Raw genomic sequence first — 27,843 nt, 5'->3', positions numbered from 1 at the left:
CTTAATAATAAATATTTTCTCCCTCTATTCATGGACACGACGAACACATCGTTAGAGAACCAGTAAATATATGCATCGACTTTATATTGTTTATGTCTTTCAATTTACGGTTTATTGTTGACTTTTTAACAAATTTCTATTTTAACAACGTAGTTTTTGTCATTTTTTTATTTTCAAATGATGGTATGTGTGAAAATCAAATTATTAATTTTATCTTACCCACTAAAGAATGTTTAAATTGTTAGAATGAATTTGGACTATATTATATAAGAAAGTTTAGAATTTAAATTGATTCGACTAATTTTTGTGTATAAATGGATAGTTGAACTAAAATAAATAAGAGGGGGGAAAATCAACTTCACACTCACATGTGTTGCTTTGTCTCCCACTAATTGTAACTTGTCCAATCATCTTAAGTTTGGTACACTCCATGATTTCCTCATTCACTTTGACATGAAGATTTGTGATTACTTAAATTTCAAGTAACAAAAATATTACAATTTTATTTAAAATTTGAGAATATGGAATGAATTGTGATACTTTCACAATAATATTGATTAACTTTTACAACTTGGGATTGTTCCTTGGGAGCATTCATTCAAAGATGATGAATGCAAAAAGATAAGAAGTAGGAAGTAATACATGAAAACAATTAAGAGGCGAAAAGAAAAAGGGAATTGAAAGCTTATAGATGAATGGCTTCTGATTGGAAATTGATCTTTAAGAAGAAGATAACAGAGGAAGATGATATGAAAATTGTGATTGCTTCAGCTTCTTTTGAGCAGTACTTCCAATGGAAATGACTAAAAAATTCCAAGGAGCTGAGATTCTAATCATGTCTTTCCCTTCATGAAGACGATGACGAAGAATGAGAAAACAATGGAGACGATGGAGGAGGAGCTCGTCTTGTCCGATTTCTCCCTGGGCGAAATGTCAAGGAAGGAGAAGAAGTTGCAGATGAAGAGGAATTAGAACTCGAAGTTTTTGTTGATTCACTTGTTAATTCCTTCTTTGCTTCCATGGTTACAACCTTGTCTTCAATTCTGTGGTGGTGTCGGATTCTGGTTGAATTTAAGGTCACCGGTAGAACACAATTACAAAGAAAACCTGAAAAGGGGGAAAAATCAGCCATTGATCCAAAAATGGGGTGGTACAAAACGAGCACGCAGTAATATCAATTCAACCAAACTGCCATAATGTAGCTACCATTGGATGTTGATTCCAAAATTCATATACCCTGATAAGTCACAAACATACAAAATGGGTAGCATGAAACAAGTAAAAATTACTCAATGAGGTTGTCATAATAGGATGTTGATTATATTCGAGAATTTCTATACCCGCCGGACAGTCTAGATACGAATTCAAAGTACTTTTCAGTCCCTCTTTCATAGGGAAAAAAACTGTTTCTCAGCAAGAAGATGATGAATATGATCTTGTTGCTAAAGAATTCCAGATTTACAAGCAAGGAAAGAAATGAACTCCAAAGCTGAATTTGGGATGTGCTCGTATTCATCATGTTAACCTCTTAAATGAACTTGAAATCAGTACAAATGCACAAAACGAAAAGGAATCTGATATATTGAAAAAACAAGCCACAAATGGATAAAAGAAGGAGGTAGTTTGTTACTTACCAATTCTAGCAAGGCGATTAACCCAATTTGGGATGGAATTCCCTGTGAGTTTAATACAAGCATCATTGCAAAAATGGTTGCAATTTTTTGTGATTAAATTATAAGCATTTCCCTTGTAGATTTGAGCAAGTTCTTCCATTAAAGATCTCACCTCTGTTGGTTTCATATCTGTTTTGCCTACCAAAATTGTTTTCCTAAATCTAAAACCATCGCATTGCTTCGGCACTCCTTCAAAAATTCCCGTTGTTGAGTACTCGTGAGCTCCGAATGCGTATTCCACACCATGAACTACAATCGAAATCAATAGCTAAAATGTCAAATCATGTTCGGCAAATTCAAATGAAGGATATGCCAAACTGGGAAATAAAAACTCCGCCGGCACCGACTACGAAATCAACATACTATCAAGAAAATGAGCTGGAAATAGAAGCGAAATCAGAAATAAGTGTTTAGCTGTCGGAAAATTTACTCATCTACCAAACCGGAAAAATGCTCGAAGTTCGATAGCTTAATCGGTAGTATGATTAACAGAAAAGAATGTGCTCAATCGAGTTAAAAACAGGCCATAAAACGAGCTGATAGTGATAGTTCATGAAGAGGCTGCTAAATCTGAACAATTTTTCTCACAGGCCATGCATCTCGTACACAAAATTAACTCACTGAAACCTTCTCCATTTCCAAACACAAATCAAAACAAGTAAAAAAAAATATACACGCATCGCAAATCGCATCGCATCAACGAATTAACAAGAACACAAAAAGAAAAAAAAAACGCAAAAAGCTGCATTAGTGCTTCAGCCAAGAGAAAAACAGAAAAACTCACGAAACGCCTTCAGAAACGAAGATCAAACGGAAGCAATTAGTACCATTACTGACCTTGAACACCGGAATGGAAAACGCCGAGGCCAAGCCAGTAAGCATAGCCATTGATCGCAGTTAGATCATACACATTCAGGTACACCGGCACGGATCCTCCGGTAGTTTTTCCGATTGGTTTCTTAAGCAAAAACACCATTTCTATCTCAATTCATGACCAAGAACTGGCAGAAATTGGAGCAGGAAAAGCAAAGCGCAGAGTGAAAGTAGTGGAGATGAGAAAATTTTGAAATTCAAAATCTGTGGAGAAGAATTGAAACTCTCGTTTCTTAGTTTGCAATTCTAACGGGCGTCACCGGCGGCGACTCGTTGTTGGAACACCGTAGATATGATCTGGACCGTGGATGAGTCTAGTTTGGTGAGGAAATATGATCAGCCTTGGTTTTGGGATTAATTACATCAATACCACTGAAGGACTTCTTAGCTGTCTCACTTAATTTTCTCCTCTTAGCTTAAGTGTATATATATCTATATAGTATAGTTTTATCACTAACATAAATTTCATTTCTATCTTTACATTGATTAAATGCTCTTTTTTATATTTGTTTTAATTACAAATTTTTTCATATAGTTTAAGAAAATGTAAAATCTAGTCCATGTTAGAAAAAAATTCTCAAATATAGCTTAGTTAAAAGGATAATTAAATTCTAATTTTTTTTGAATCATATTACTCATATTTCTAACTTATCGTTTTTTTTTATTAGAATAATATGCAAGTGGGTATCCAATTTCATACTTTGGAGAAAGTATAAAACAAAAATAAGAGACAAAAGTGATAGTTTTTAAAGAATATAAGGATAAAGTAAATTTGAAAACTCAACAAATCAAAATTAATATTAATGGATGAAATAACATGGTAGGAGATTGAACATAATACATCTTAGATCATGGTCCTCTAATACCATCTCATATTGTTGATTGACTTATAAAGCTTAAATTAGTGAATTAAGGTAGATTTAGTTATACACCAACTAAGTTTCCAAAAAATATATAAATTTCTAAGAATGATAAAATTTTAAAATGGTAGAGAGTCGAACAATATTTAAACCAAACTTTTTTATGCAAGTCTATACATAAAAACAAATTAGTGGTTTTAACTTTAGTGTATAAAGATAGGCTGAAGTTAAATATTTGTAATAATTTAAGTACGAAAATAGAAATTTGTAATCAATGTAGGTGTAATTATTCTTCCATCTAAAAATATGTTAAGTTTTTTTTTTTTCCTTTTATCAATGACTTGGAAATGTCGGTTATAAGAACAAAATCATTATAAATGTAATTACATGGAGTAAAATTATTTGATAAAATATTAACCAGTAAAATTTGAGATTTATTAATAATAAATTTTAATAGACACAGTTATGTTGTCATTGATAGATAAGTTTATCAAATTTTATATAGATGAAATCCAAAATTTTGTCATAGTCCATAAATATCACGTATATTTCTCCTTCAAAATTCTCTATGCACTTTGTGAATACGTAGCATCATCAAAATTTACAAAAAAAATTCTACAATTTTAATTTGAGACACATAAATTCAATTACTTGTATTTTTTAACCACTAATAAATATTAATATGACAATTTATTATTGGTTTCGAAATTTAATTTTTTTACATCGAAAACAAACGGATTCCCACCACAAATTTCTCCATCCCAAATGCATATCGCATAACCCATTTGAATTATAGAGACTATCATCTAACAGAGTCAATAAGTTTTAAGCATTAAAAATAGTGTGCCATTATTTTGTTTTAAATAATAAATATGTACGTCATTCTATATGATTAAATTGAAAGATGTTTAACATTTGGAAAATATTTAATTGGACATGTCCCCTATCCACTTTCATATGATATTTCCATTTTGTTCATTCGTAATTTTTTTTGTTAATAAATAATTAAATCATAATCTCTCTCTATTTAATTTCATTCATACCCTTCATTTTTTGTTAATTTCAAATTTGGAGGGGATAGTCTTGGTAATAAAATAAAATAAAAGGGCCTTTCAGAAAATCTCCATTTTTTTATTCTTATTTATATATTTTAAATTTAGAGCATGAGCAAGTGCTTAAACCCTAAACCCCGAGGAGCAATTTCCACGTCGTCTTCTCCAGTACGAATTCACCGGCAATGGCAAGATTGATTCGACCATTGAGAAAATGCCTTCAGTTTTCTTCTTCTTCTTCTTCATTTTCTTCTCACAAATCACTAACTACTCAATTGCACCTTCAAAATCCCATCGTATTCCCACCTGAAAACCACTACGTTTTCTGCAAGACACTGCGCCACTACATTGCCGACATGCGCAGATCCGCTTTCGAAGGCAACATTCTCAGACTTCTCCGTAATGAAATTCGATATGAACTTGATCGCTCTCCTCCCAGTCAGGTTTGTTACTCTGTTCTTCTATCTGCCGCGGAAAGGGATATGAAATTTATGAAGCTTTAGATTAAGTTCATTTTAGTGTCTTTTGGAGTTTCGTAGTTCTTTAATGTTTGTGTTGTAGATTTTTATTTGCTTGGACGAGTTTCTTGAGATTTATAATTGCATGTATGGATGAGTTTTGCCCTCGGTCTTTCATCTTACAACATGCGGACATTTTCACGAACGATTACAAAATTGAGCATCGCTGCGTTTTTGTGGATTGTTCTAATGGGGTTTTCGAGGAGAATGGCTCTGCACTATCATCTTGCTTTACTTGAACTATTAATATTTTTGGGAATGGAGGTGATTATTGAACAGAATTTCTGGTCTTGTACTTTTATTTGGTTTCGTGGTCGTGTGATTAATATAGTTTCATAAGTAACTGTGCAAGTTAGTAATGGGCGTTTGGGATTACATATTCATATATCTTTTGTTTCGATGCTTCTTTCAAATTTTAAATCACAACTAACTTACCATAACCCATCAACTTAAGCTTTTTGATACAATGTAATTTATCATAACCCATCAATTTAAGCTTTTGGATCAACAATCAAATCCCAAAAGCTTTAATTTTAAAATTAGGACAAATTCAATCCTATATCAATACTTTGACACTTTCTCGATTGTGAGTTGAAAATTTGCTCCATGTCTAACAAATATTTAGTGATATTAATTTGAGAAATAAATGACATTACGGGGGGTTTGCAATATCATGTTATGTAACTGTCGAATGGAAAGACCAAGTCGATCGGTTACATTAAATCGAATACAATTAAAAGAAGAAAAAAAACTACTAGTTTTGTACTTATAATTACAAGACCTCTTCTTATTTTCAGCCTGTTACAAAATTTGGGGCATTTACTGTTGATGAAAGGCCAGGCGAGCAGTGGATCAGATTGGAAAGAGAGTATGAGGAGAGAGAGAAAATAAAGATTGAAGCGACCATGTTTGATCAATCTATTCCAGCTCCAAAATCAGGAGGCAGTAGTTCTGGGAAAGATGTGCTTCTTCACATTACCACTATTGTTCATATAACTAAAGGAGGTGGCAGCGACGTTTTGAAGATTATATGCTCAGCTTGGCCAGATAGTATAGAGATTGACAGGCTTTTCTTACGTGGAGGTGAAATTATGCCAGCTCAACCCTATGCAGGTCCCGATTTCAAGTATGGTTTCCAAGGCCCTTCATTATTTTTCCATCTTCTGATTTTGGGTGTGATGAACAGTATTAACAAATAATTGCACTTGCATATGATGTCGGTGACATATCATTTTTATTTTAATAGTATCTTCTTGCTTTAATTATTAAATCTCAATTCCTTCCAATTTTCTGAGACCATTATGTTTGTATACAGGGAATTGGATGATGACTTGCAAAACTCACTCTACGAATATCTGGAAGCTAGAGGGGTGGACGATCAACTAGCTGTTTTCTTGCACGAATATATGAAGAACAAGGATAAAACCGAGTTCATTAGATGGATGGAAACCATAAAAGCATTCATTGAAATGAAATGAAATTATTGATTATGCAATATTTTCAGCTGAGAATAGTTGTCTGCTGTTGGGGTTATTGGATATCTATTTTTGGTATGTGAAATTGACCCTAATGTATTGAACTATCCAGTATACGAAGTAGCATTGTACACAAAATTAAGGAGAATTGAAGTTGGTGTATCTTAAATTGCTTATCACTTATTGGTTTCCTCGTCATTCCAACTAGCAGCTTGGGGATATAGCGCTTAAATGATGATGTGTGACATCTCATTCCAGTTAGGAGAAGCACTCAAATCCTTTTACTAATTAAAACCATATCTTCATGCAGAAACTACCTCCATTTTAGTGTATCACCTACTCATAAATTTGATGGCCTTTATGAATGGACAACCCAACTGATGAGGTAAAAGTTCATGCCTTCTCAAGTCATTTTCAAGATATTGTGACATTTCCCTGCTTTATTTTGGAAGGCCATAGAATATGGAACTTTAATGATAATGATTGTACTTTATTACATTTCATTACATTCTCCGAGAATACGGTATTTGCTGACCAATAAAATACCAAGTTATTATTATCGATTGGATCTAAACTTTTCTTGTGGATTGATCGACTGAAAACTATACAAGGTATGAAATCAAGAAAATGACTTGTCAACAATCTTATATGGAAAGTGATTGATTATTATGTGTAGGATAATTGGGGATCTTGTGCCATATGAACTCTCTTTTATTTCAATAGAGACGATCTGTTACTTCACCTATTGGTGGGTCTTCAATTTTTATTCAAACGCTGTCCCTTTTATGCGCACAAGTGTGTGCAACTGTCTATGTCAAACGTGGAGCAAGCATCAACTCCATTGACCATTGCTATCATCTTGGCTTACACGTCTACGAATTAAATAAAAAATATTTTCAAACAAACCCCAAACCTCATTTTTTGATGATTGTTTATATTTGTGCTATTGGATTTGATATAGGTTTTCTGTAGTGCAATCCAACCATTGGAAAGTTTGGAAATATGTTGGATTCTTTGTGATCGAATGAGCGTTAGTTAAGTTTTATCCTCGTTATTATAACATCCAATATGTAAATAGTAGGTACAGAGACAGTGATGTAGCTTGGTTTCCTTTAGTTTGGTACTTAAAATTCATAATGTTCGCTTTAGACTTATGGCAACTATCGACAGTAATTGTTTAACTAATACTTATTGTATTGCTTAAATGGATTTCTCAAATACTACAGGAAAGAGGGATCACTACAGGCCATATATTTTCTAAGAGGAAAGCAGGATTTTACACGTGTGGTAATCCAAGGAAAATGAGGAAAAGGAGGGGTCAGCAGGTGGGAGGAAAAGTTGGTTCTTAGAATTACAGCTTCAAAGACAAGTCTAAACAATCTAGCTTGTGTAATTCATTACAAGTACGATTTGAATCCAATAATGAGTCATTATTCAACGTCCAACCAGCACAACTCGTTGCTCCGCTGGTTGAAGGCGGTACCGGTGAGGTCCTGGACAGATAATTCTTCTGTGAGGGCCATTGGCCAGCTGCCACTTGCTCGTAAAGAAACTGCCTGCTCTTAGCCTCAAGCTGAAAAGGATGGAAGGACCCAAAAACAGATGAATGGGAAAAAGGCTTGTGAATCATTGAACGTGCTTGAATTCCAAGTGATTTTGAGTATTTGCACGCAGTTGAATTAGTAACCATTTTATTGCCTGTTTTAGCTATTTTTCTCTCTCGACTGTGAGCATTTTGGTGGCCACCAAGCGACTGGGAACTAACGAACTTCCGCGGGCAATAATTGCACGAGAAAACTCGAGGCCTAGCGGCTGCTTCTACACCTTCATAAAAACTGCCATTTGGTAAATTATCAGCATAGAAAAAATCAATAAGGTTCGGTTCTTCTTCTTCTTCTTGCATCAAACCCCCACCCAAATTCGTGTTTGAGAGCCTAAATTCGAGGGAAACAAGTTCAGGACTTGTGTCTTTTGAATCATTTGGATCTTGCAGCCATGGAAGTTCTGCTAACGAGTTGATGCTGGTAGTTTCTGGACTCATGGAGGTTGGTGGCATTTGTTTGTATGTACCTCCTTAGGTGATAATATTTGGCAATTGACACACAAGTATATATAGAGAAAGAGTTTAGTAACAGTGATGAACTGTAGTAATTATTACGCTATGATATGACTTACAAACTTATTGAAAAGGATTTCAATAATATTTCATGATTACATCCTTTAAGATCTCAGTCTATAGTGTCGGTCCCTTTAATTTTGCTGCTTTTATTCAGGCTTCTTTTTTACAATAACATTATGTTATAATTCGAGTTTGACATTAGAACTATGGCAAAATGGTATGGTGACCCATTTTGAAGGCCCAAAATAAAAAATGCTGCACATATTTTCTTTCTTCTCTCTTCCTCAATCGTCAACATATGCATTCTTCTTTGACTACCGTCAAGATTCATTCACCTCCCTCTCGTCCTCCTTCAACGGACTGCGAGACGGTGTCTAGATACGGCGATGCTGCAAAACGAAATGAATGTCAAAGAATGAAACAAATGTGAACAAGGTGGTGGAGAGCCGGAGTGGAGAACAATTAGGAGAAAAAAGGAGAGATGAGAGTGTGAGAGAGTGAATAGATGTGATAATGAGACATTTAAAGAGCGGGACAAAAGGAGAACGAGGTTGAGCATTCCATCTTATTGTAAGAGTTTTGTTTCGTTAACTTGGGTCATCCATACGATACTCCATAAAACAATAGAAAAATAAACATTGAAAGAAAAAAAAAACTAAACTTTCATCAATTTTTAGTGGTTGCGGAGATCATCAAGAACAATAATATGTTTGGTCCATATGTTTCAATTATTAACATTGTAACTTAAACAGGATGAGGTGTGAAACATGCGATTTTTTTCTTCTAGAATTATCAACAAACTAACCATCAATACATGTTGAGAGACTAGTGTTACAAACGTCTAAATTAAACAAGTTTTACGCTTAACATGAGAATGACTCAAGTTGGCATGTACTTCTCTCCATTAATGTTGGAGTTTCAAAGCTTTATACCATATATTTATACATCGTATTAAAGAGTATTGAAGAAATCATTAAAATTTTATATTCAAGTCCACACACACTGAGGAATGTTACATGTCTCTTGATTGGCTCCAAGGTGTAGAGTAGTGTGTATAAATATATATATATAGAAGGTAAATTTTCAATTTCATGTTTAATGTTCATATTGTGCTCTTTTATTAAAAGTTACCTACCATATTGATTTTGAGTATATTTAGGTGTTAAGTAGCACATATTCAATAAATGCATTTAAGGAATATGTCATGATTGTGCCTATAAGAAAAAATATATGTGTTTGAAATTTTGAATGGATACTAAGTAAATAAATAATCAAATCTAGTATATACACTTTAGTGTAAATACTTCAACATTTAGAAAATAAAGTTTATAATAGTATAAATTTATATAATCAAAATTGAACCTTCAAATTTACGTGGCTTCAAGTAATATTACAATACCTTGAAATAAGAAAAACCGACGACGCATTATCATTTTTTCATAAAGATTTATATATGTCAATATTATTTATTAATCTCGAGCCATCTTGTAATTAAAGCTTGTGATAGAATAACTAAAAACAAAAGTCTTCCATCCCAGGAAATTATGAGACAATATATGCCCGATATCGAATAAAGGTATAATTTAAATTATTTAATCTCGGGACATTGTATACTCGAGATCGAATGAACTAAGACATAACTATTGCAACTTAGGGCATCTCGGTGCAACTAAGGCACGAGATCGTGTATCGTGATTTACGTGATCGTTTAAATTTGAAAGTCATCGTTTAAAATGAAGCACAAGATCATGTAGATCTACACTTTTGTCTTGCATTAGGCAAGCTCGGTGCAATATAGATATTGAATGAATTAAAGGAAAAACTCTTTCATTTTGGGGCATAATATGCCCAAGATCGTGTATCAAAATGTGACCGGTTTATCACGAGTTGAGTGAAATAATTTTAGTATTTTAGATTATGGACGTGTGACCTTTTTCAGTTTTAAAAAATATTATAAATATTTTACGAGATTGCTACTTAAAAAAAACATTTTTCTATAAAGGATAAATATATATATATATTTTTGACATTTTCCATATTTTAGAATATAAAAAGTTATGGCCCATAATCCTTCTATATTTAATGGGCCCAATAAGCAAGCCCATTCATATGATACCAAAAGCTTTCATAAACCCCTAATCTTTTCTACAAACTCCCTCCTCTCAGTTCTGCCGCCGCCGCCATCTCTCAATCTCTGGTAAGCTTCTCTATCTCTCTCTAAATCTCCGGCCAAAATTTCTTTTTCTCCTCCAGCATGTCCATTTGTATCCCCTTCTATTTCTCCAAAAATACGCAGATAGTCTCCCTTCATCTTGCTCTTCCTTAGATTTCCATCTCGCAGCTGTTTATTGTGATCTCTTACTTGTTTGATTATCATATTAAAAAATCCAAACTGATTAGTGGTTTACTCCTTATGTCTTTGTTCTTGATTCAAACTGATTGTTATAGGTTTCATTATATTTCTTTTATCTAATTATTTAGTTTTTTTTTTTTTTTTGTGTCTTACAGATTTTCTTGCAATTGGAAGGAGGTAGAACTTCTAAATCAAGAAGAAAAATGTCAGCGTGAGTGGATACTTGTTTATTATAATTGCTAGCTTCCACGTTAATTCCCACTTTTGTGTTGCATCTGAGCGCGATTTTTCCCCAATATCTTATAAATAGACGATGACTTGTTTTGTTTAGAAGTAGAATCTGCTGCTTGCAATCGACTATTAAGAGTGTTCGACATTCTTCTGTATGAATAAGAATAGAGTTGGGAATATGATTTCTGAAGGCGACGAGGCAATCAATCTTGATGCTTCGAGATATAAATTATATGTTTTGGTCATTTGTCAAATAAAATGTAGATTTTTGAAGTTCAGTTTGTTTTATACGTTGATCTGTAATAGATTTTTGTATGGGACTAAGGGTTGCTGGGGAGATTGCTATATTACACGTTCATGCGAACTGTTATTGAAGTTGAGGCATTTCTTTTTGGTAATGTCAGATATTTGAGACGATGACTAGGCAATTGTCTTCGATTGTTGAAAGAACCACGCCTTTGAGAAGTACTGTATTTGTTTTTCAACTTGGTTTTTTTTGCAGTGATGAAGTTGCTGTTGTGGCTGAGGCTCCTGCCCCGGCTCTAGGTGAGCCGATGGACATTGAGACTGCTCTGCAGATTGTTCTTAGAAAATCTTTGGCTCATGGTGGGCTTGTTCGAGGTCTTCATGAGAGTGCTAAGGCTATTGAGAAACATGCTGCTCAGCTATGTGTCTTGGGAGAAGACTGCAACCAGCCAGATTATGTTAAACTTGTCAAAGCTCTCTGCGCAGAGCACAACTGTAACTTGATGACAGTCCCAAGTGCAAAAACTCTTGGCGAGTGGGCTGGTGTAAGTGTTCAATCTTATTTAGAGTCAGTTTTTAACATTCATTCTGCCGTAAGATGGTATCCCCACATTGCTCTCTTTTCATTGATATCTGGCACCACTATGCTATATTATAATCATTCTACCAAGATTTAAGCTGTATCTTTCATTGTTTAGCTACATGTAAAACTTTGTTCTGGATTATATAAGAATATAAACAAAATCTATATATGCAAATCCAGTGGATTTGTTTGATCCTCATATAAATTGACCTGCTAACACTAGCGTGACGTTTTAGTGTCTGAATTCTACACCATCAGCATCTGCCTATTTTAGTAGCAAAAGCTTATAATGGGTTCAGGAGAATTCATTTTTTTCTTCCATATTTGGTCAATTGCAGCTATGCAAGATTGATTCCGAAGGAAAGGCAAGGAAAGTTGTTGGTTGCTCTTGCGTCGTAGTTAAGGTACATATATATGTCCATTCACTTCCGTAGCAAACATCCTGTTCTTTCTCTTTTCATACAACCGGTTTACTTGAGTTTTGAATGTGTTTGTCCACAGGATTTTGGGGAAGACCACGAGGCGCTTCACATTGTCCAGAAGCATGTGAGTTCAAATTGATTACCAAAATGGTGTCTGTTGAGATTACAGTTGTTGGTCTCATTTAGAAAGTTTTTGATCGTTAGTTATGTTTAGATTTGGTGCACTGTTGTTGCTTTAACACCTACCTACCTTCACTCTATAATGTGTTTTTCTTTGTTGATTGATTGGAAAGACTAGTTTTTATCATCATCGGACTCCATTGACGTGGAGCTCATTATCATTCTGGCCAACAGAACAATTTATTTGTCAAGAGTCTTCTTGTGCCCATGGGAAAAGTAGAATTGATATTTATCATCTTTTTTTTCTCTTCCTGATTTCATATCTTGATTTTATTTACCCCGTTTTATTTCTAATTTGGTTCAAAATGACAATTATACATACTCTCATTAGGAGGAGATCGAACGGGCTAATTATTATTTGCAAGACAATTTTTGAAAAAATGAGAGTTTAGCGGGTGACGTTCTAGAAGTGTTAGGAAATGTATTTCGAAACCGGAGAAGTGTATTTTTTCAAGAAATTCATCTTTCATTTTAACTCTTTTGTTGAAAATTGTCGAAGTTCACAATAATTTTCTTCGAAATGATTTTTTTTTTTAATTAAGCACTTTGAAAAGGTTCGTCTTTTATTTTGTGATCGAGAAATTTTGTAAGTGGCTTTGTAATCTAATAAATTATGAAAGAGACGTAAGAGTTAATTAATTTTCTTGTATTTTTTACAATAAAGCTACTTTATTATATGCTCACGGATGTGGAAAAAAAGTGTTTATGAATCTTATGAATTCAATAATAAAATTTTAGTTAATTATTTTCGTTTCCTTTAAAAATGGTTTTCAATGAATGTTAAATAAGAAAAACAAATAAGTGCTTAGTTTAATTTTGGCAATATTAGAATAGAGAAGATAAGATGACAAACAAATTAGGACATTTTAATTAAACTAATAAATGAAAGCAGTGCATATTATAGCCCTGAGGTTTCCAAGAAAAATAAAAAATCAGACTCATCTCAGTCCGGCAAGAAACATGAACGTCCGATTCAAAACAAATATTTTAAAGGTGGTGTCTCGAATGTAGAAGCAATTTCAGCATTTGATGCTAAAAGACAGGACGTACAAACATTTAAACTGTTATAAATATAAAATTATAACGAAAGTTGTCCCTTTTTCTGAAGAATTTAGTTGTAATTTGAAGATGGCCACACACTCTAATTCAACTCTGGCTTAGTAATCTGCGCCAAAAGAAAACAAAGCCAAAAGGGCGCCAAGGGGAAAGCGAACGAGCAAGAAACGAGGGAAAAAATGAACTTTTTTTCTTTTTTTCTTTTTCATGGACCAGAAATGGCAAAAACCCACCCACAGTATCGGATTTGAAGCACAAAGAATGAACTAAAATTGATTCAAAGGGCGAAATCCGAAACTTCCCATTTCACTATTCTGCATGCCCAACATTTTGCTCCAGCAAACATCCTTTGAAGGAGGACACATAGCTCTGTGCTTTTTTTTTGGTAAATGACTCCATTTTCTAGCTTGAATTGAGATTTTCCTTCTGGGTTTTTGGATATGAACTTGTCTGGGAAAGAACTCGAGGAGCAACTCAAGGAGATTGGAAGCGAGCTTCTAAAACCCCCTTCTTCCACTGATGCGCTTCTCAAAGGTCTTGATGTAAGAATGCGTTTTCCTCTTTCTTTTACATTGCCCAGCTCTGTATATTGCTTGTTATGCATAATTTCTTTATGGGGTTTGGTTAATTTGTTAGAATTTTATATAGTTTATGGTTTTCCTTCATGATACGAACTGTTTTCTCATATCTATTGCTGGCTTGGTAGGGACTAGGGGTACCAGAGATTACGTTATTTTATTTTCTTCTTTCATTTGTGCCCATATCAATGCTATGATTTGATCATCTTTTGCAATTTATTTAGGTTTGGACAAGGGATAGGAAATACACGAGTTGGACCTTGTAGAATATCAAAATGAGATAGATGTTTAGGACGATAGAAATATTCCTATAGTGGGAAATCTTGCAAGATATTTATCCCCTTGGGCATTTGTGATATGTGCGGTTTGCCTTCTTATAGTGTTTATTTGTGACATAGAATGCTGGTCATTGTGCCTCCAACCAAATTCTTTGAAGATTTTGCAGATGAAGGGTAAGTCTAATATGCATTTTGGGATGGTGGAAATTTTCTCTAGCCAACCACAGTCGTTGTCCAAAGTTTTCATGGTATTTGGATATGTAGTTGATTTGGTTCTGATGAACCAAAAATTGTTGTTAGAGAAAACATTTTATTAGTGTTCTTTATTGTTCATAATCACTCCCTCTCCTCTTTCCGGAGAACTTGATTTTTTAAAGTATTTCTGTTTCTCTTTAGAGTTATTAATAATGTAAATCCTCTTTTGCAAATTTCATTCAGAAAGCGGAGTGTCTGTTGACAAATGTGGAGCAATCGCCAACGAGATCTATGCGAGACACACTGCTGCCCTTAATGAAGGCATTGATTTCTGATAAGCTTTTGAAGCATTCAGAAGAGGATGTGAAGGTTACAGCAACAGCCTGCATTACTGAGATTACAAGAATAACAGCACCAGATGCCCCTTATGATGATGATAAAATGAAGGTATGTGTTAAGGTGCTCAAATCTTGAAATGTATGTTCCAGCAGATATTTATTAGTTTTTTTTTTTTCTTTTACTGGTGCAGGTGATTTTTCAGTTAACTTTGGAAGCATTTAGAAAGTTGTCAAATGTATCTGGGCGTTGTTATATGAAGGCTTTATCCATTCTTGATGCTGTTGCGAAAGTCCGTTTGTGCTTGGTGATGCTGGATCTGGAGTGTGATAATTTGATTCTCGAAATGTTCCAGAGCTTCCTAAAACTCATTAGGTGACTGTCATCAAAATGGTTAATGTTTAGAATATTATACCACAGTTACCCACATTTATTCTCCAATTAGTTTCCTGGTAGTTTATAAAATTCTCTTTTCATGCTCTGTTAACTTCTTGGGAATTTAGTACCGGTCAAAAACTACTGACTGGAACTCCAATCCAAGTATGAAAAATCTAAGATTATAGTTAACAAAATTCCTAGTAACTGACTGAAGCCTGTAGGGAAGCATTAAACTTCACCACCTCCCAAATCTTATTACCCGTTCTTTCCACCTCTCTAAAAATCTTAGTTTTTCTTGAGCCAAACTCCCCACAAAATAAAAAGAGAAATAGCCTGCCACCAAAAGTTGCCCTCCTGTTGAAAAGGTGAGCTAGGAGCACGTCCTCAATAATAGCATAACCATCTCAATTTTGAGTTAAGCACAAATCAAATGTCTCAAACCAAGAACCCCAAAGGAATTGGAAAGACTAATAGCTCCTCAACAAATGATGCAAATCCTCAATCTAAAAACAACAAAGAATGAACCACTGCAAAAGCATAACAAGGAAAGTGTGTCTTTGAACCAAAGTGTTAAGTATCCCATATTCTCATGTAAAACCTACCATACTAAAAATTGTAACCTTCAAGATGGTGGAGAAAGTAGAGGTGGTTGGGGGGAGGAGGGGATAGATGACAAGTGAAATACGGAACAAATTGATAAACCTCTAGAAGAATCGAGAATCCAATTCCTAGAATCCCTTCTCTTTTGAAACACCAAGTGATTGTGAAAAAAGGAATGAAAATTGACAACATCTAACACCTCTCTATCAGAAATTTGACGCTTGAAGCCTAATGATGTAGGGGAGGAATTAGAGATCGGTAATATAGAAGCTACCAAGTGAAACTTCATACATGAACAATGGAATAAGCAAGGGAACAATTGCTGAAGTGATTTATCTCTCACCTAGCAATTCTCCGCAAAATTGGTGGTCGTTCCCTCCTCAACGGAACATCTAATATAGGATGTAAAAGATTGGAAGTCAAAGGTGGTCACTTTCAAGAGGTTTTGATTTTGGCCCTTTGGTAACACCATATGCTGCCCACTCAAAAGGGTGCGAGCAATAACAACTCACAACTAGTTCCGCAAACCATTCGGCTTCATGAAGAATTGCCGCAACCATTTAGCCAACAAAGCCTCATTTTGTAATCTTTAAGCTACCAGTCCCCGGGTCTCCCAACTCCATTGGCTTAACTGCTACCTCCCACTTAACCAAATGGGACCCTCCTTCCTTATCAACCCCGTCCCATAAAAAATTTATGCCACTTTCTAATACACTTACATGCAAAAATTGGAATTCTGATGAGGTTTGAGAAATAACTGAGGATCTCACTCAACACTCTTTATTAAAAGTAATCATTCTCCTTTAGAGAATAAGGCCCTTCTACAAGTAGACAATTGTTTTTGGACCTTATCCACAACTAGATTCAAAACACCTGGCTCCTTGGGGTACCTTGTGATGGAAGCCTGATGTAAGAGGAAGGAAGCTGACCAACCTCACAACCTACCAAGGAGATCCAATAATTTTTCTTTAAATGACAACATTAAAGGCCAAATAAAGAACCTCTGCTACTATTAATCTTAAGCCTAGGTTTCACTTCATGAAAAGATAAATAAAATTACCATTAAGTTTCGCAGAGGGACTTAACTATCATGAAATCATTAGGCCCTCAACAAATTCTTCCTCCAATCTGCCAATCACTCTAATCCTTTCAACGTTCTCAACTTTCCTTCTCTTGATATCTCCAAAAACCGTAAGAATTGAATCCTTTAAGTGCCTTTAAGGGCTCATAGTTTCCTCAAGAAGTGGAAGCTCTCCCACTCCCCATCAACTCTCGCATCCCACCGCGAGGAAACGGATGCCTTACAGTCAGGGTGGGACAACCATACATTCTTGAACCTAAATGGATTTGTACCCAAGAAATTCTTCTAGTGTTCAGATGAAGAGGTCAATGGAGGTAAATCTCAGGTCCAAGGTTTGTATATTCTTGAACCTTAGCGGATTCAACCTCCAAGAAATCCTCTCAGATTTCAAATGGAGAGTCTAATGATTGGAGGTAAATCGGGCCCAAGGCTTGTCGAGGACTGGGAAACAACTCTACCCATCCTATAGGTTGCAAGAATCTGTGTAACTGACGATTTACAACCCACTCTCTCCTGTTCAACTGAACTAACTCTTTCGTTTTTTTGTTTGCAATCAGGGATTTCCCTTGCCCTCTAAACTTATGATTTGAGATCTTGCCAGCTCTTTTATACAAAACACTGCAAACCAAAGCTATGGGACAGTTTTGAAATGCGTCTAAAATTGAGCTTATGGTGTACAATTTGGGAAGAACTTTTTATGAATATAGACATTACTGACCTCACAAGCATGGGTTGTGTACGGTTGAAGATATTGTAGACTCGATATTTATATTGGTTAAATAATTGCTAGTTCTTAAATTGATGAAATTTAACATCTTTATTAATGGAACTTGGAAAGTTGGCATTTGATTTTTATTGATGCGTTAACTGAAGATATTTCTTAGGAACTTTCTTTATCAAAATTGACGGTATTTTGAGATTAGCAAAGGGTTCTCTACAAATGTATGAATGCATTGGTGTAGTGATTAAGAGAAGAGTATCATTTTGATTTGTTGAGATTGCTCTGATCTTCATGCTATAGTTCTGATATTTTTAAGTTCCATTTTCTTTTTCTAATCTTGATTTATTTTCTTCAAATTCTAAGGTCCAACCATCCAACTGCTGTTTTTTCAGCCATGGAAGCGATTATGACTAATGTGTTAGATGAAAGTGAAGAAGTCTCGTCAGATCTTCTCAGGCCTATTTTAGCTAGTGTCAGAAAGGAAAATCAGGTACTACTCCTACTACCACTACCACTACTTTTTAATATCTTGATCTCCCTTATTTGTTATTCCCAACCTTAATTCTTTTTATCTTATTACTAATTAATTGATTTGCCCATTATTATAGGAAGCCACTTCTATTTCATGGAAACTGGCAGAAAGGGTTATGTCCAACTGTGCTACTAAGCTCCAGCCCTATCTTATGGATGCAGTTCAGTCTCTTGGTGCTTCTTTGGATGACTATGCTCCCGTAGTTATGTCTATATGTCGAAATGAAACTGATAACATTGATGATGGGAAACATTTGGTGAGTTCTACTGACTAATCCAGAAAGTTGTTTTTGATTTCTTTTGGATTTGAGTTGGTGCTATTTAGAACTGTTATATGCAGATAAATTACATCACTTGTTTTAGAAGCAGACTCATTTAACCAGATGAGAATCACCACCCTGAGCTCACCTCCTCTCAGTAGAAGTCCTGTCTTAATAAATTTCCTAACCAATTCTTATTCATTTCTTAACCTGGATGAAATACTAAGATTTATCAAAATCTCGGTCAATTAATTCAAGACTGCAAGGATAATAATCTAAACATTCTGAAAATGGACAAAAGAAGGCTTTTGGCAATGACTATCATGACTTCATCGTTGTTTATTTTCATTTGTTAATTAAAAAAGAAACAATGAAACGGTTGTTTAATGAGTAACAATTTTCATCATTGACGGATCGAGTATGATGCAGTACATCAGACAGTGCCTCTCTCACGTTTCTTTTTAAGAATTTACTTCCCTAGGTTTCATAAGTAACCCGATGTCTTAACCTAAGTATACTTTTAAAATTGAACTTCATTTATTTAAACATGGTATTTTAATACTTTGCGCATTAGTCTCTTTTCATTTCATCAATGAAAAGTTATGCCTACCTTAAAAAAAAGGTATTTTAATGATATGAACTTTAGGTCCCCACACTTCTTTGTCTTTTGGTTTTGAGATGAAATAAAGAAGGCTTGGTAATGAAAGTTGAAAAGTACATCTTTAGCCATTAATTGGTTTAGCCATTGATTGGATGGTTCAGGAAAATGAAAAGAGTGAAGAGAAGGAAATAAATTCAAATGCCTGTCCATATGTAGTACAAAATCCCCCCCCCCCCCCCCCCCTCTCTCAACACACACACACCACCCTACTCCATTCGTGGCTTCTGCAATGAAATATTACAAACTGGTATATACTTGCTAAATAGGTGACACAGATGCATACGCCAGATGCAAGCATTGAGGAAAATCCTCGAACTGATGCTGCTTCAGAATCATTGATATCCGGCAGTACAGTTGCCGCAGGGAATGACAACATACTAAAGGGATCCTCTAAAAAATCACAGAAATGTAGTGAACAGTCAAAAATTGCAGAAACCAAGATACCTGACAATGTAGAATCTAAGAAGGCTGAGGACACATTAGACACTGTTCCAAAGAAACGAGGGAGGAAACCCAACTCCTTAATGAATCCAGATGAAGGCTATGAACATTATTGGATTGGAAAAGGTCGGGAAAGGTCCAGACTATCCAATCAAAATAAGTCTAATGACCAAGAAACTAAATTTTCTCCTGTAAGCCTAAGAATAGAAAAGGTTTCTTTGCCAACAAAGGTAGAAAAGGTTTCGTCTGGACATGCTGCAGAGAAACATATACAATCTAAAGTTGAAGGGGTAAATGAGAACATGACAAAGAAGGAAGAAAACACTCGGGTGAGGTCAAGGAAACCTAAAGTTGGCAAGTCTAGGAAGGATAAAACAACTGCAGTTTCTCCTGTAAGCCCAAGAGTGGAATCATTGCCAACAGAGGAAGAAAAGGAGTCTCCTGGACATGCTGAGGAGAAACATATACAATCTGAAGATGAATTAGTAAATGAGAACATGAAAAAGATGGAAGAAAAAGCTCGGGTGAGGTCAAGGAAATCTAAAATTGGTATGTCTAGGAAGGATGAAGGCACTAAATTTTCTTCTGTAAACTCAAAAGTAAAAAAGGCTTCTTTGTCAGCAGAGGTTGGAAAAGAGTCTTCTGCACATACTGAAGAGAAACGCATACAGGTTGAAGATGAAGTGGTAAATGAGAATACGGAGATGGTAAAGAAAGCTCAGGCAAGGTCAAGGAGATCTACAGTTGGTAAGTCTAGGAAGGATAAAGCAACTAAATTTTCTTCTATAAGCCCAAAAGTGCAAAGGGATACTTTGACAACAGAGGAAGAGTCTTCTGCAGATGCTGAAGAGAAACCTTTACAGTCGGAAGACGAAGTGGTAAATGAGCACGTGAAAATGATGGAAGAAAAAACTCAGTCAAGGGCAAAGAAATCTAAAACTGGCAAGTGTAAGGATAAAGCAATCCATGATCCTAGATGTGTTATTTCAGAGGAGAAAGTTTCTGTTCCCTCTGATTACAAAGAAAAACTGTCAGTGCATTTGGTTATGAAGTTGAGAGTGAAGAGCACCAACGGGGATGGGTCAGTAGTCCAAAAAGATGTTATAGTGAAATCCACTGATACTGATATGGATAAGAATATTCATAAATCATCAACCTGTGAGGTACGACTAAATGTTCTTCCTTACTTTTTCATCATTAAATCAGATGTTGAACTTGAAGCATATATTTACTAAAAACTCTATTACTTTATGTTCCACCAAGGATTCCGGATCTGCCAAGTTAGATGGTGATGATTACGTGGAAGAAACTCCACAGGCAGAAGCTACAAGGAGGCATGCCATTGTGGAAAAAGAAGTAAGACTTTTATAATCTTCCTTTGTCTCGTAAATTGACCTGGCTTCCTTAACTACTACACTGACATGCTTTGAGGGTACTTCCATAACTACTCTGTTTATTTTCATGACGTTATCACTGAGGTACATGTGAGAATTTGATTGAAGTATCAGTTTGGAAACTTAAGTCATAGGCTGTTATTTGGGCTTTGCCATTATATCACATATATTAGTGGATCGTACTTTGTAGTATGTTAACTTTAAATGCATACAAAGGAAGTCCTGATTCCTCACTCTGATACATATTCTTTTTTTGTAATATATTTTTTTGGTTACTGCTAACTTCTACTGTTTAAGCTCGTTTCAGGTAATGAGCATATCAAGTGCTGGAGAGGAACTGGTTGGTAGGAGAATAAAGGTTTGGTGGCCCCTGGACAGAATGTGAGTACTTTATGTACTTACTGATTGGACATTTTATACATCAGTAATGATTTATTTATTTCTCCATTTCTATCAAATTTGTGTATGACTTGCTCTGTTAAAGTAACCAAACCAAACCAAACTCTTGAGGTTTTATACCAACTTAGAAATGGAATGCTTAGGAATAATTACTTGCTTGCTGGGCTGAATGAACACCGAGGACAGGACATCATACTTGTGCTTTATGTAGCAAATTAATAGCATTCCTTAAGATGTCTCGCAATTTCCCATGTTTACAGGAAAATGGTGTTATGGTGTATTTTTCCGTGCTTATATTGGTGAGAGTCGCGTCATGATGGCACAAGGTCTAAGACAGTTGACATACTGGAAAAAATATAGCAATCAAATAATATCTTCTTCCTCATCTTCCTTTGTGACTGAATTGGAAGCTCTGATATACTTCAGTGGATATAGGAAATGTAGAAAAACTCTAACAATGCCTTTAAGCTTTATCTTGTCCTTAAGGCGTGGAACTTAAACAAAAATGTAGTCACCTGGACTACAATTGATCATGGCCTAAAATATTATATAACCAGTGAAGTTGGGATAGTCACATGACATGATCTACTTGTTGAATAGTTCCATTAGATAACTTTAAATTGATGATAAGTAGCAGAAGAACGTTTGTTTTTAGCATATACCGCATAGTTTACAATAAACGTAAAATAAAAGAAGAGCACCTGCCGTCTTCTTTGTTTTCCTTTTCCCCTCCCCCGTACCAACCTTACAATGCCTTCTATCACTCCCAAGTAGATTTCTATCAATATGTGAATCCCCAAATTGTTAATAAGTAAAGAAAAGGCATGGACTTTGATAGATAATGGGAGGGGACGAATGTATGAGAAAGGCCAGAGAGATAGAAAGAAAGGCTTTCTAAATGTCTGGGTGTTTTCAGTAGCGTCTCTTGTTCTTATGTTCTACAGCAATATCAGAAGGATTAGGAGGGGAGTTTCCCTGCACAATAGATGCTACACAATTAAGTTTCTATTTAAAAGAAACCTGATCGATTCGAACTTAAAGACTTCCTTTTTGTTTTTTTTGGTTTTCCAGGTTTTATGAAGGCATTGTCCGTAGTTTTGACCCTGTCAAGAAAAAGCACCAGGCAAGATGACCCTATCCTGCCCAAAAACCATTTGTTTATTTTCTGAGTGTATGCTTTTGCCAAATTTGTAACCAGTTCATATTATGAACAGCTTCACTTCACATATGACCACGCCTTTGGTTCAGTAACCAGTCATTCCTTCTCTTCTCATAGCCTCAATCCCTTGACCATACTGCTTTCTGCCCCTCCTTTGTTCTTGTAATGATGTCAACTTGGACAAAATCATTCCTTGCTGATGCAGCAATCATTGGATGATACTCAGATGAACTGAACCATCCATTCTGACATATCCTCAATAAAGGCTACCTTCCTTTTCTCTTACATTATTTTTTCTTTTTGTAGTTTCTGATATTTCCCTCCCTTTTCTCTTTTATTTGTCAAGGTGTCATATGATGATGGCGATGAAGAAATATTAAACCTCAAAAAGCAACGATATGAGCTAATTGTTGCTGATCCTCTGCTAGTTGGGGTAGATATCTCGCCTAAACTATTTTTACATGTTTCCTTGAGTTGTTTCTTGCTACTTTGTATTTGATTTCTCCTACTTGTTTTTGTTATGCTGATATAGGATGAGGAGATGGATGTCCCAGAAACAGAAGCTTCCTCGGATATGTAAGCTTCTTTCTTACATGAAAATTAACTACTCGTTATTATTTGCTAAGATACCTTCTCTGTTCAATGAGTTGAAACTCCTGGAATCTTTTTTCTACTTTTTCTTAGCGATTCTGATTAAGTATTGTTCTTGCATATATGGGTTTCTTGTTATTAATTATCTTCATATCTAAACCACTAATATTTTTCATGCACTACATTAAAACAATTCCTTTCCGTGCTTACCTATGTTTTCTTTTCCTTCTCTTTTTATATTGTTGTGACATTAGACTTTGTTTTAATCTAGAGTAGACTGCGAAAGAGGAAAAGGAAAAACATGTCAGAATCAGACAAGGAGGAAAAGACCTATTCTTCAACCAGAAGGTTGCTTGTCAATTGTTTACCTTTTCATTTCACATTCTCATTTGGCCTCCAAATTGTATCAAATTTTCATGGAATTACAGGGTTAGAGCTTCAACCAAGAGGAAATCTGACGTTAAATCTGCAAAGTCAAGTGAAAAAGCTGCCAATAGTTCCATGCTCAGGAAGCATGTTATCTCTGATGAATCAATGGACGAAGCAGGGAGTGTCGATAATAGTACAAAAGGAAATGATAAAAAGCTCATAGACTTGATAAAAAACAGTCGACTAAGGATTAACTTAAAGTCCAAGCAGAATGCATCAGGCAGGGAATAACACCCCGAGAGACCAAGCAGTACCTCTTGCCACCAAAGATTTAGCGGTACTAGAGGTACGCAGTTCTCGTACCGTCGTTTTGTCAGTTAGGGAAGACCATAGGCCAACTTAGTTCCTTTTCTCTTGTGTCTTTAGAAGTAGAAAAGAAAAAAGTCTTTCATCTAACCAGTCTTGTAAACAGTAGATCCATTATATATAAACCTCCCATGTGTAAATCAGTTGCTGAATGATATCTAAAGCAAACAGTTGTTATGTCAAAGCTGCTCTTCCTAACACGTGCACATAATTTAGGTTATAACACTAAATCCATTCGACATGGATCAGTCACTCGAACACGTTCAGTTGTATACCCAAATTCGGAGCTTCCTTACTGGCATCTATAACTGTTCCTGCTGTTTAGAGAGAGCTTAAGTCCAAAGCCGTTGAAAGCCTACTTCTTACCTGAGTAATTATTTTCTTTTTAGAAGAAACCAAACTTTCATCGAGAAAAACATCGATGATAACTGTCGTTATCTGTGTTTGGTGAGGTTTTGACTTTCACTACAATGTTTTGTGTTTGTCAAGACTTTTGAGCATACTGATGGAAAGAAAGATTCAATCTTATTAAACTCATATATCTAAACATGAACTCTCAAGCCAAATAAGCATGGAATTCAAATTTGATAACAAATTTTGGTTTAAATTGTATATATTTTCTCTTAAGGTACAAAACATAAGTTGTTGGCTTATGTTGGTTTGTGGAGCATGTTGAAGTAATGTACTTCACCAAGCCCTTTACTTAAACATTCTCTTTCAAAACGTTTGATGTTGGCACTTCAATATCAGTTAGGGCTGCTAATAGTTTATTTGGGTCGGTTTACTGTCAAAATTAGCCACAACTCGACCTACTGATGTAAAAAGAAAGCATTTATATTCAAGGGTATCAAACTTTGTTAACTTTTATTGGTGAAACTAGGCAAGTTGTACTAAAGTAAAAAACTTAACAAATAGGTTCAGTAAGCTCATTTTAGTTTTTTTTTCTATCGATGAATGGGAATAAAATTAAAACGAATCGAGCTAAAACATTTATCTATATCAGTGAAATTTTACTAGTACTTTTCCTTTCAATCTGTCACTAATAGATATAAATATTATCTATTATTGATAGTTTGATATTTTACTATATTTATAAATATTTTATTTCATTCAAACTTAATTTTTCTTATTTTTAATTATATTGTTTAAAATTAAGAGATTCATTATTCAAATCTCTTCCATGTACCAAAAAATTGTACGTTTTTCAATCTTCGGATTTTATTATTTTTTAAAGTATATACGTAGACTAGTTAAGCTATAGGTGTTCAAGTTGCCAACAAACACACTACTAATTCATAGGCATTTATAATTAGTATATGTAAACGTGTCTAATATCTCATATATTAACTCCGGGATACATTTATTATGTGTATTCATCAAACAAAGTATATGATCTATATGAAACGTTGACAATAGGATGTCGATAATTCAATTGACGTAAGATATGTATTATCGTTCAACTATATATCAATTTCCATGTTAGAGATAAAAGAATTTCTCAAGAGGGAATAAACTATAATTTAAAAGAAAAAATGTAAATTAAGAATAAAGATTTTATATAGATAAGATATTTTTGTGAGTTACATGTAATTAGAAGAAGATTTATTACGAGGATAATTAATTAAATGTTTTGAATATGTTATCTAGTACGTGAATTTTGTTATATTGTCATTCTTACGTTATTTACGTTTTCTAGTTCAGAGTTTAAACTCTTTAACTTTATAGATGACTCTATAATATACTATAAATTATTATTTCTATTAAAATTGTTCTTCTTCTACTCTATGAACGTAGCTAACACACGATTAATGAACCACATAAATCTTTATAGCTGACATGATGACGGTATTGATCTTGGAGTCTCTCTCAAATATTCTAATATACACTTTTCACCAAAAATTATTAACTACTAAATTCAAAACCTATGTGTAACAAACGTAGTCATTCATTTTATAGTTTACTTTATTGGTGCATTTATTTCATTACATAATTATAATCCATCTTTCTTATATAAAAAACAATTAAATGAAATAATAATGCGTGATTAGTTATTTCAAAATTTTGCTAATGACTTGATAAGTTTGAAATTTATATTTTATGTATGTTGATTTATGATAATTTTAATATTAACATTATACATAAATTAGATATTTTGGTTGATGAATATATCTAAGAATAGGACGTAATACAAAATATAAATGCCTATATGAATTAATATTGTGTTTGCTTTCACAACTTAAACACATATAATTTTAAGTACTACTCTAAGTATATCTTTAAATAATAATAAAAACAATCGAATAGTTTGGCAAATGTTTCGATCTTTAATATTCTATTTTTATGAATTTAAATTATATATTTACATTATTAATGAGTAATTAAAAATGAAAAAATTATTTTAAATAACAAAACTACTAAAATATTTATAAATATATTAAAATATCATAGTTTCATCTATAATAGACCGCAATAAACTACTATTTGCGTCTATTAATAAACATAGACAGACACAACTAGGAGTCTATCCTGATCTATTATGATATATCGTTGATAGATAGTAATATTTTACTATAAAAATAGAGGCATTTGCAAAAATAGCAAAATTTTTTGTGATAATAGAGTTCATGTCACTCTATTTTCTAAATTGCAAAAGTACTAAATTTAAAAGCGAATAACCATTTAATAATAGTCTTATAGTATATCTAATTACCTGTTATATTTTATAAAAAATAGATGCTATTTGAATGAATACCTGCGTTTGAAATGTTAATTACGTTGATTGAACAACAAAAAATGAAGGTACCTACACACCTTATTATTACATAATTAACAAAACATTTCTTAATTTCCTTCACGGATATCGATTTCACTCCTATACAACCCTAAAAACACTAAAAATATAATGTCTATATGCCTACAAAATATGCATCTAAACCCATTTTTATTGATTCCTCCCACCTTCCAACATGGATTTACCAAACTTCAACAAATTAAATGGCTTCTTGGCCAATTCGAGTCCATTCAACAAAACAAAAACCAACCATTATTACTATTATTATCATTATCTTCTCAACTACACCATGAACTTTTCTCCCTCTCTTTCTCCTCGTCCACCAACTCCCATCTTATCAATGTGTGCTTCACTTTATGATGCCCTTAACACTCAAACCATTTCCCATCACAACATTAAACAATTAGTTTTCACACTATCACTTCTCACAAATAACTTTGATGACGTACAAATAATTGACCATATATATATATATATATATATATATATATATATATATTTATTTATCATTTTGCTAAATAAAATTTAATTTAACAATAATAGAAATTCACTCATCCATTGAGATGGAATATCCAATTTTGTATTTAAATTTTAAAATCATATGGTCCTAAAGTTTCTATGTGTGACATGTCAAGTGGTGTATCCACATGTTCAAAATGTCTTTGTAAAAATAAAAATTATAATTTATTACACATAATTAAAACAATTACATCAAATAAAATTAACATATATTTTTGTTATGCCATGACCCAAACGATTTCTAGGACACAAAAATAAGCTATTATCGAGACTTTTGCCAAAGTAAATATATCGTCTTAATTGACATAATTAAATTATTACTAAATTTTTATAAAAAATAATTTGAGATATTTGATAAATTTTAAAAAGTGAGATTGAAAAACAAATCCATTTGAAAAAACACTTAAAACCAAAAGTGGAGAAAATAGGATTTTAAATAAAATTATGTAAATAGATATTTGTAAAAAGATATAACAAGACGTGTAAGAGTTTCAATTTGTTTAAAATAAATTGTATTGTTGAAAAACTTTTTTCATAAATAATTCAAAACGCAA

The 27,843-nt window shown here is 33.9% G+C and overlaps 5 protein-coding genes across 12 annotated transcripts; 3 read left to right on the top strand and 2 right to left on the bottom strand.

Moving 5' to 3' along the window:
- Positions 1-476: 476 nt before the first annotated feature.
- Positions 477-2,890, bottom strand: LOC101205322 (deSI-like protein At4g17486). The gene is made up of 3 exons (XM_011661204.2): positions 2,511-2,890; positions 1,635-1,922; positions 477-1,107 (listed from the first exon to the last, which is right to left on the bottom strand). The coding sequence occupies exons 1-3, from the start codon at positions 2,647-2,649 to the stop codon at positions 848-850; spliced, it is 687 nt and encodes a 228-aa protein (XP_011659506.1). The 5' UTR covers positions 2,650-2,890; the 3' UTR covers positions 477-847.
- Positions 2,891-4,572: 1,682 nt separating this feature from the next.
- On the top strand, positions 4,573-6,655 carry LOC101212048 (uncharacterized protein At2g39795, mitochondrial). The gene is made up of 3 exons (XM_004135822.3): positions 4,573-4,901; positions 5,774-6,102; positions 6,292-6,655. The coding sequence occupies exons 1-3, from the start codon at positions 4,644-4,646 to the stop codon at positions 6,452-6,454; spliced, it is 750 nt and encodes a 249-aa protein (XP_004135870.1). The 5' UTR covers positions 4,573-4,643; the 3' UTR covers positions 6,455-6,655.
- Positions 6,656-7,802: 1,147 nt separating this feature from the next.
- LOC105436281 (zinc finger protein 3) lies at positions 7,803-8,492 on the bottom strand. Its single transcript, XM_011661486.1, has one exon. The coding sequence runs from the start codon at positions 8,490-8,492 to the stop codon at positions 7,803-7,805; it is 690 nt and encodes a 229-aa protein (XP_011659788.1).
- Positions 8,493-10,669: 2,177 nt separating this feature from the next.
- Positions 10,670-12,832, top strand: LOC101212927 (40S ribosomal protein S12). Its single transcript, XM_004135825.3, has 5 exons — positions 10,670-10,767; positions 11,079-11,134; positions 11,657-11,945; positions 12,322-12,387; positions 12,485-12,832. The coding sequence occupies exons 2-5, from the start codon at positions 11,127-11,129 to the stop codon at positions 12,542-12,544; spliced, it is 423 nt and encodes a 140-aa protein (XP_004135873.1). The 5' UTR covers positions 10,670-10,767; positions 11,079-11,126; the 3' UTR covers positions 12,545-12,832.
- An 894-nt stretch (positions 12,833-13,726) lies between these two features.
- On the top strand, positions 13,727-24,512 carry LOC101213167. 8 transcript variants are annotated; one of them, XM_031889171.1, is made up of 14 exons: positions 13,740-14,183; positions 14,618-14,671; positions 14,936-15,139; positions 15,222-15,403; positions 18,172-18,298; positions 18,417-18,596; positions 19,527-20,864; positions 20,965-21,057; positions 21,403-21,476; positions 22,566-22,617; positions 23,000-23,086; positions 23,186-23,229; positions 23,521-23,592; positions 23,673-24,512. In XM_031889171.1, exons 3-14 carry the CDS (start codon positions 14,984-14,986, stop codon positions 23,902-23,904), a joined length of 2,637 nt encoding a protein of 878 aa, XP_031745031.1. In that variant the 5' UTR covers positions 13,740-14,183; positions 14,618-14,671; positions 14,936-14,983; the 3' UTR covers positions 23,905-24,512. The 8 variants fall into 8 exon arrangements, 5 of the variants coding, with proteins under 5 accessions (XP_031745032.1, XP_011659504.1, XP_031745031.1 ...); XM_011661202.2 differs by lacking the exon at positions 14,618-14,671 and having other exon boundaries at positions 13,733-14,183; positions 23,516-23,592; XM_011661201.2 differs by lacking the exon at positions 14,618-14,671 and having other exon boundaries at positions 13,741-14,183.
- The last annotated feature ends 3,331 nt before the right edge of the window (positions 24,513-27,843 follow it).

The sequence above is a fragment of the Cucumis sativus genome, chromosome 7 (assembly GCF_000004075.3).
Source record: "Cucumis sativus cultivar 9930 chromosome 7, Cucumber_9930_V3, whole genome shotgun sequence".
NCBI lineage: Eukaryota > Viridiplantae > Streptophyta > Magnoliopsida > Cucurbitales > Cucurbitaceae > Cucumis > Cucumis sativus.
The sequence above is the reverse complement of the archived record's forward strand: the minus strand, read 5'-3'. Positions and strand labels throughout refer to the sequence as shown.

What these genes read in the sequence shown, in the direction of transcription:
- LOC101212048 (XM_004135822.3), top strand. Translation starts at nt 4,644, where the DNA reads ATGGCAAGATTGATTCGACCATTGAGAAAATGCCTTCAGTTTTCTTCT. An exon ending in ATCGCTCTCCTCCCAGTCAG is followed by an intron (nt 4,902 to 5,773) that starts GTTTGTTACTCT and finishes TCTTATTTTCAG; the next exon opens with CCTGTTACAAAATTTGGGGC. An exon ending in TATGCAGGTCCCGATTTCAA is followed by an intron (nt 6,103 to 6,291) that starts GTATGGTTTCCA and finishes GTTTGTATACAG; the next exon opens with GGAATTGGATGATGACTTGC.
- LOC101213167 (XM_011661201.2), top strand. Translation starts at nt 14,082, where the DNA reads ATGAACTTGTCTGGGAAAGAACTCGAGGAGCAACTCAAGGAGATTGGA. An exon ending in ATAAATCATCAACCTGTGAG is followed by an intron (nt 20,865 to 20,964) that starts GTACGACTAAAT and finishes TGTTCCACCAAG; the next exon opens with GATTCCGGATCTGCCAAGTT. An exon ending in CTGATCCTCTGCTAGTTGGG is followed by an intron (nt 23,087 to 23,185) that starts GTAGATATCTCG and finishes ATGCTGATATAG; the next exon opens with GATGAGGAGATGGATGTCCC.
- LOC101212927 (XM_004135825.3), top strand. An exon ending in CTCTTGGCGAGTGGGCTGGT is followed by an intron (nt 11,946 to 12,321) that starts GTAAGTGTTCAA and finishes GGTCAATTGCAG; the next exon opens with CTATGCAAGATTGATTCCGA. An exon ending in GCTCTTGCGTCGTAGTTAAG is followed by an intron (nt 12,388 to 12,484) that starts GTACATATATAT and finishes GTTTGTCCACAG; the next exon opens with GATTTTGGGGAAGACCACGA.
- LOC105436281 (XM_011661486.1), bottom strand. Translation starts at nt 8,492, where the DNA reads ATGAGTCCAGAAACTACCAGCATCAACTCGTTAGCAGAACTTCCATGG.
- LOC101205322 (XM_011661204.2), bottom strand. Translation starts at nt 2,649, where the DNA reads ATGGTGTTTTTGCTTAAGAAACCAATCGGAAAAACTACCGGAGGATCC. An exon ending in TTTCCATTCCGGTGTTCAAG is followed by an intron (nt 1,923 to 2,510) that starts GTCAGTAATGGT and finishes TTTCGATTGTAG; the next exon opens with TTCATGGTGTGGAATACGCA. An exon ending in TAATCGCCTTGCTAGAATTG is followed by an intron (nt 1,108 to 1,634) that starts GTAAGTAACAAA and finishes CCCCCTTTTCAG; the next exon opens with GTTTTCTTTGTAATTGTGTT.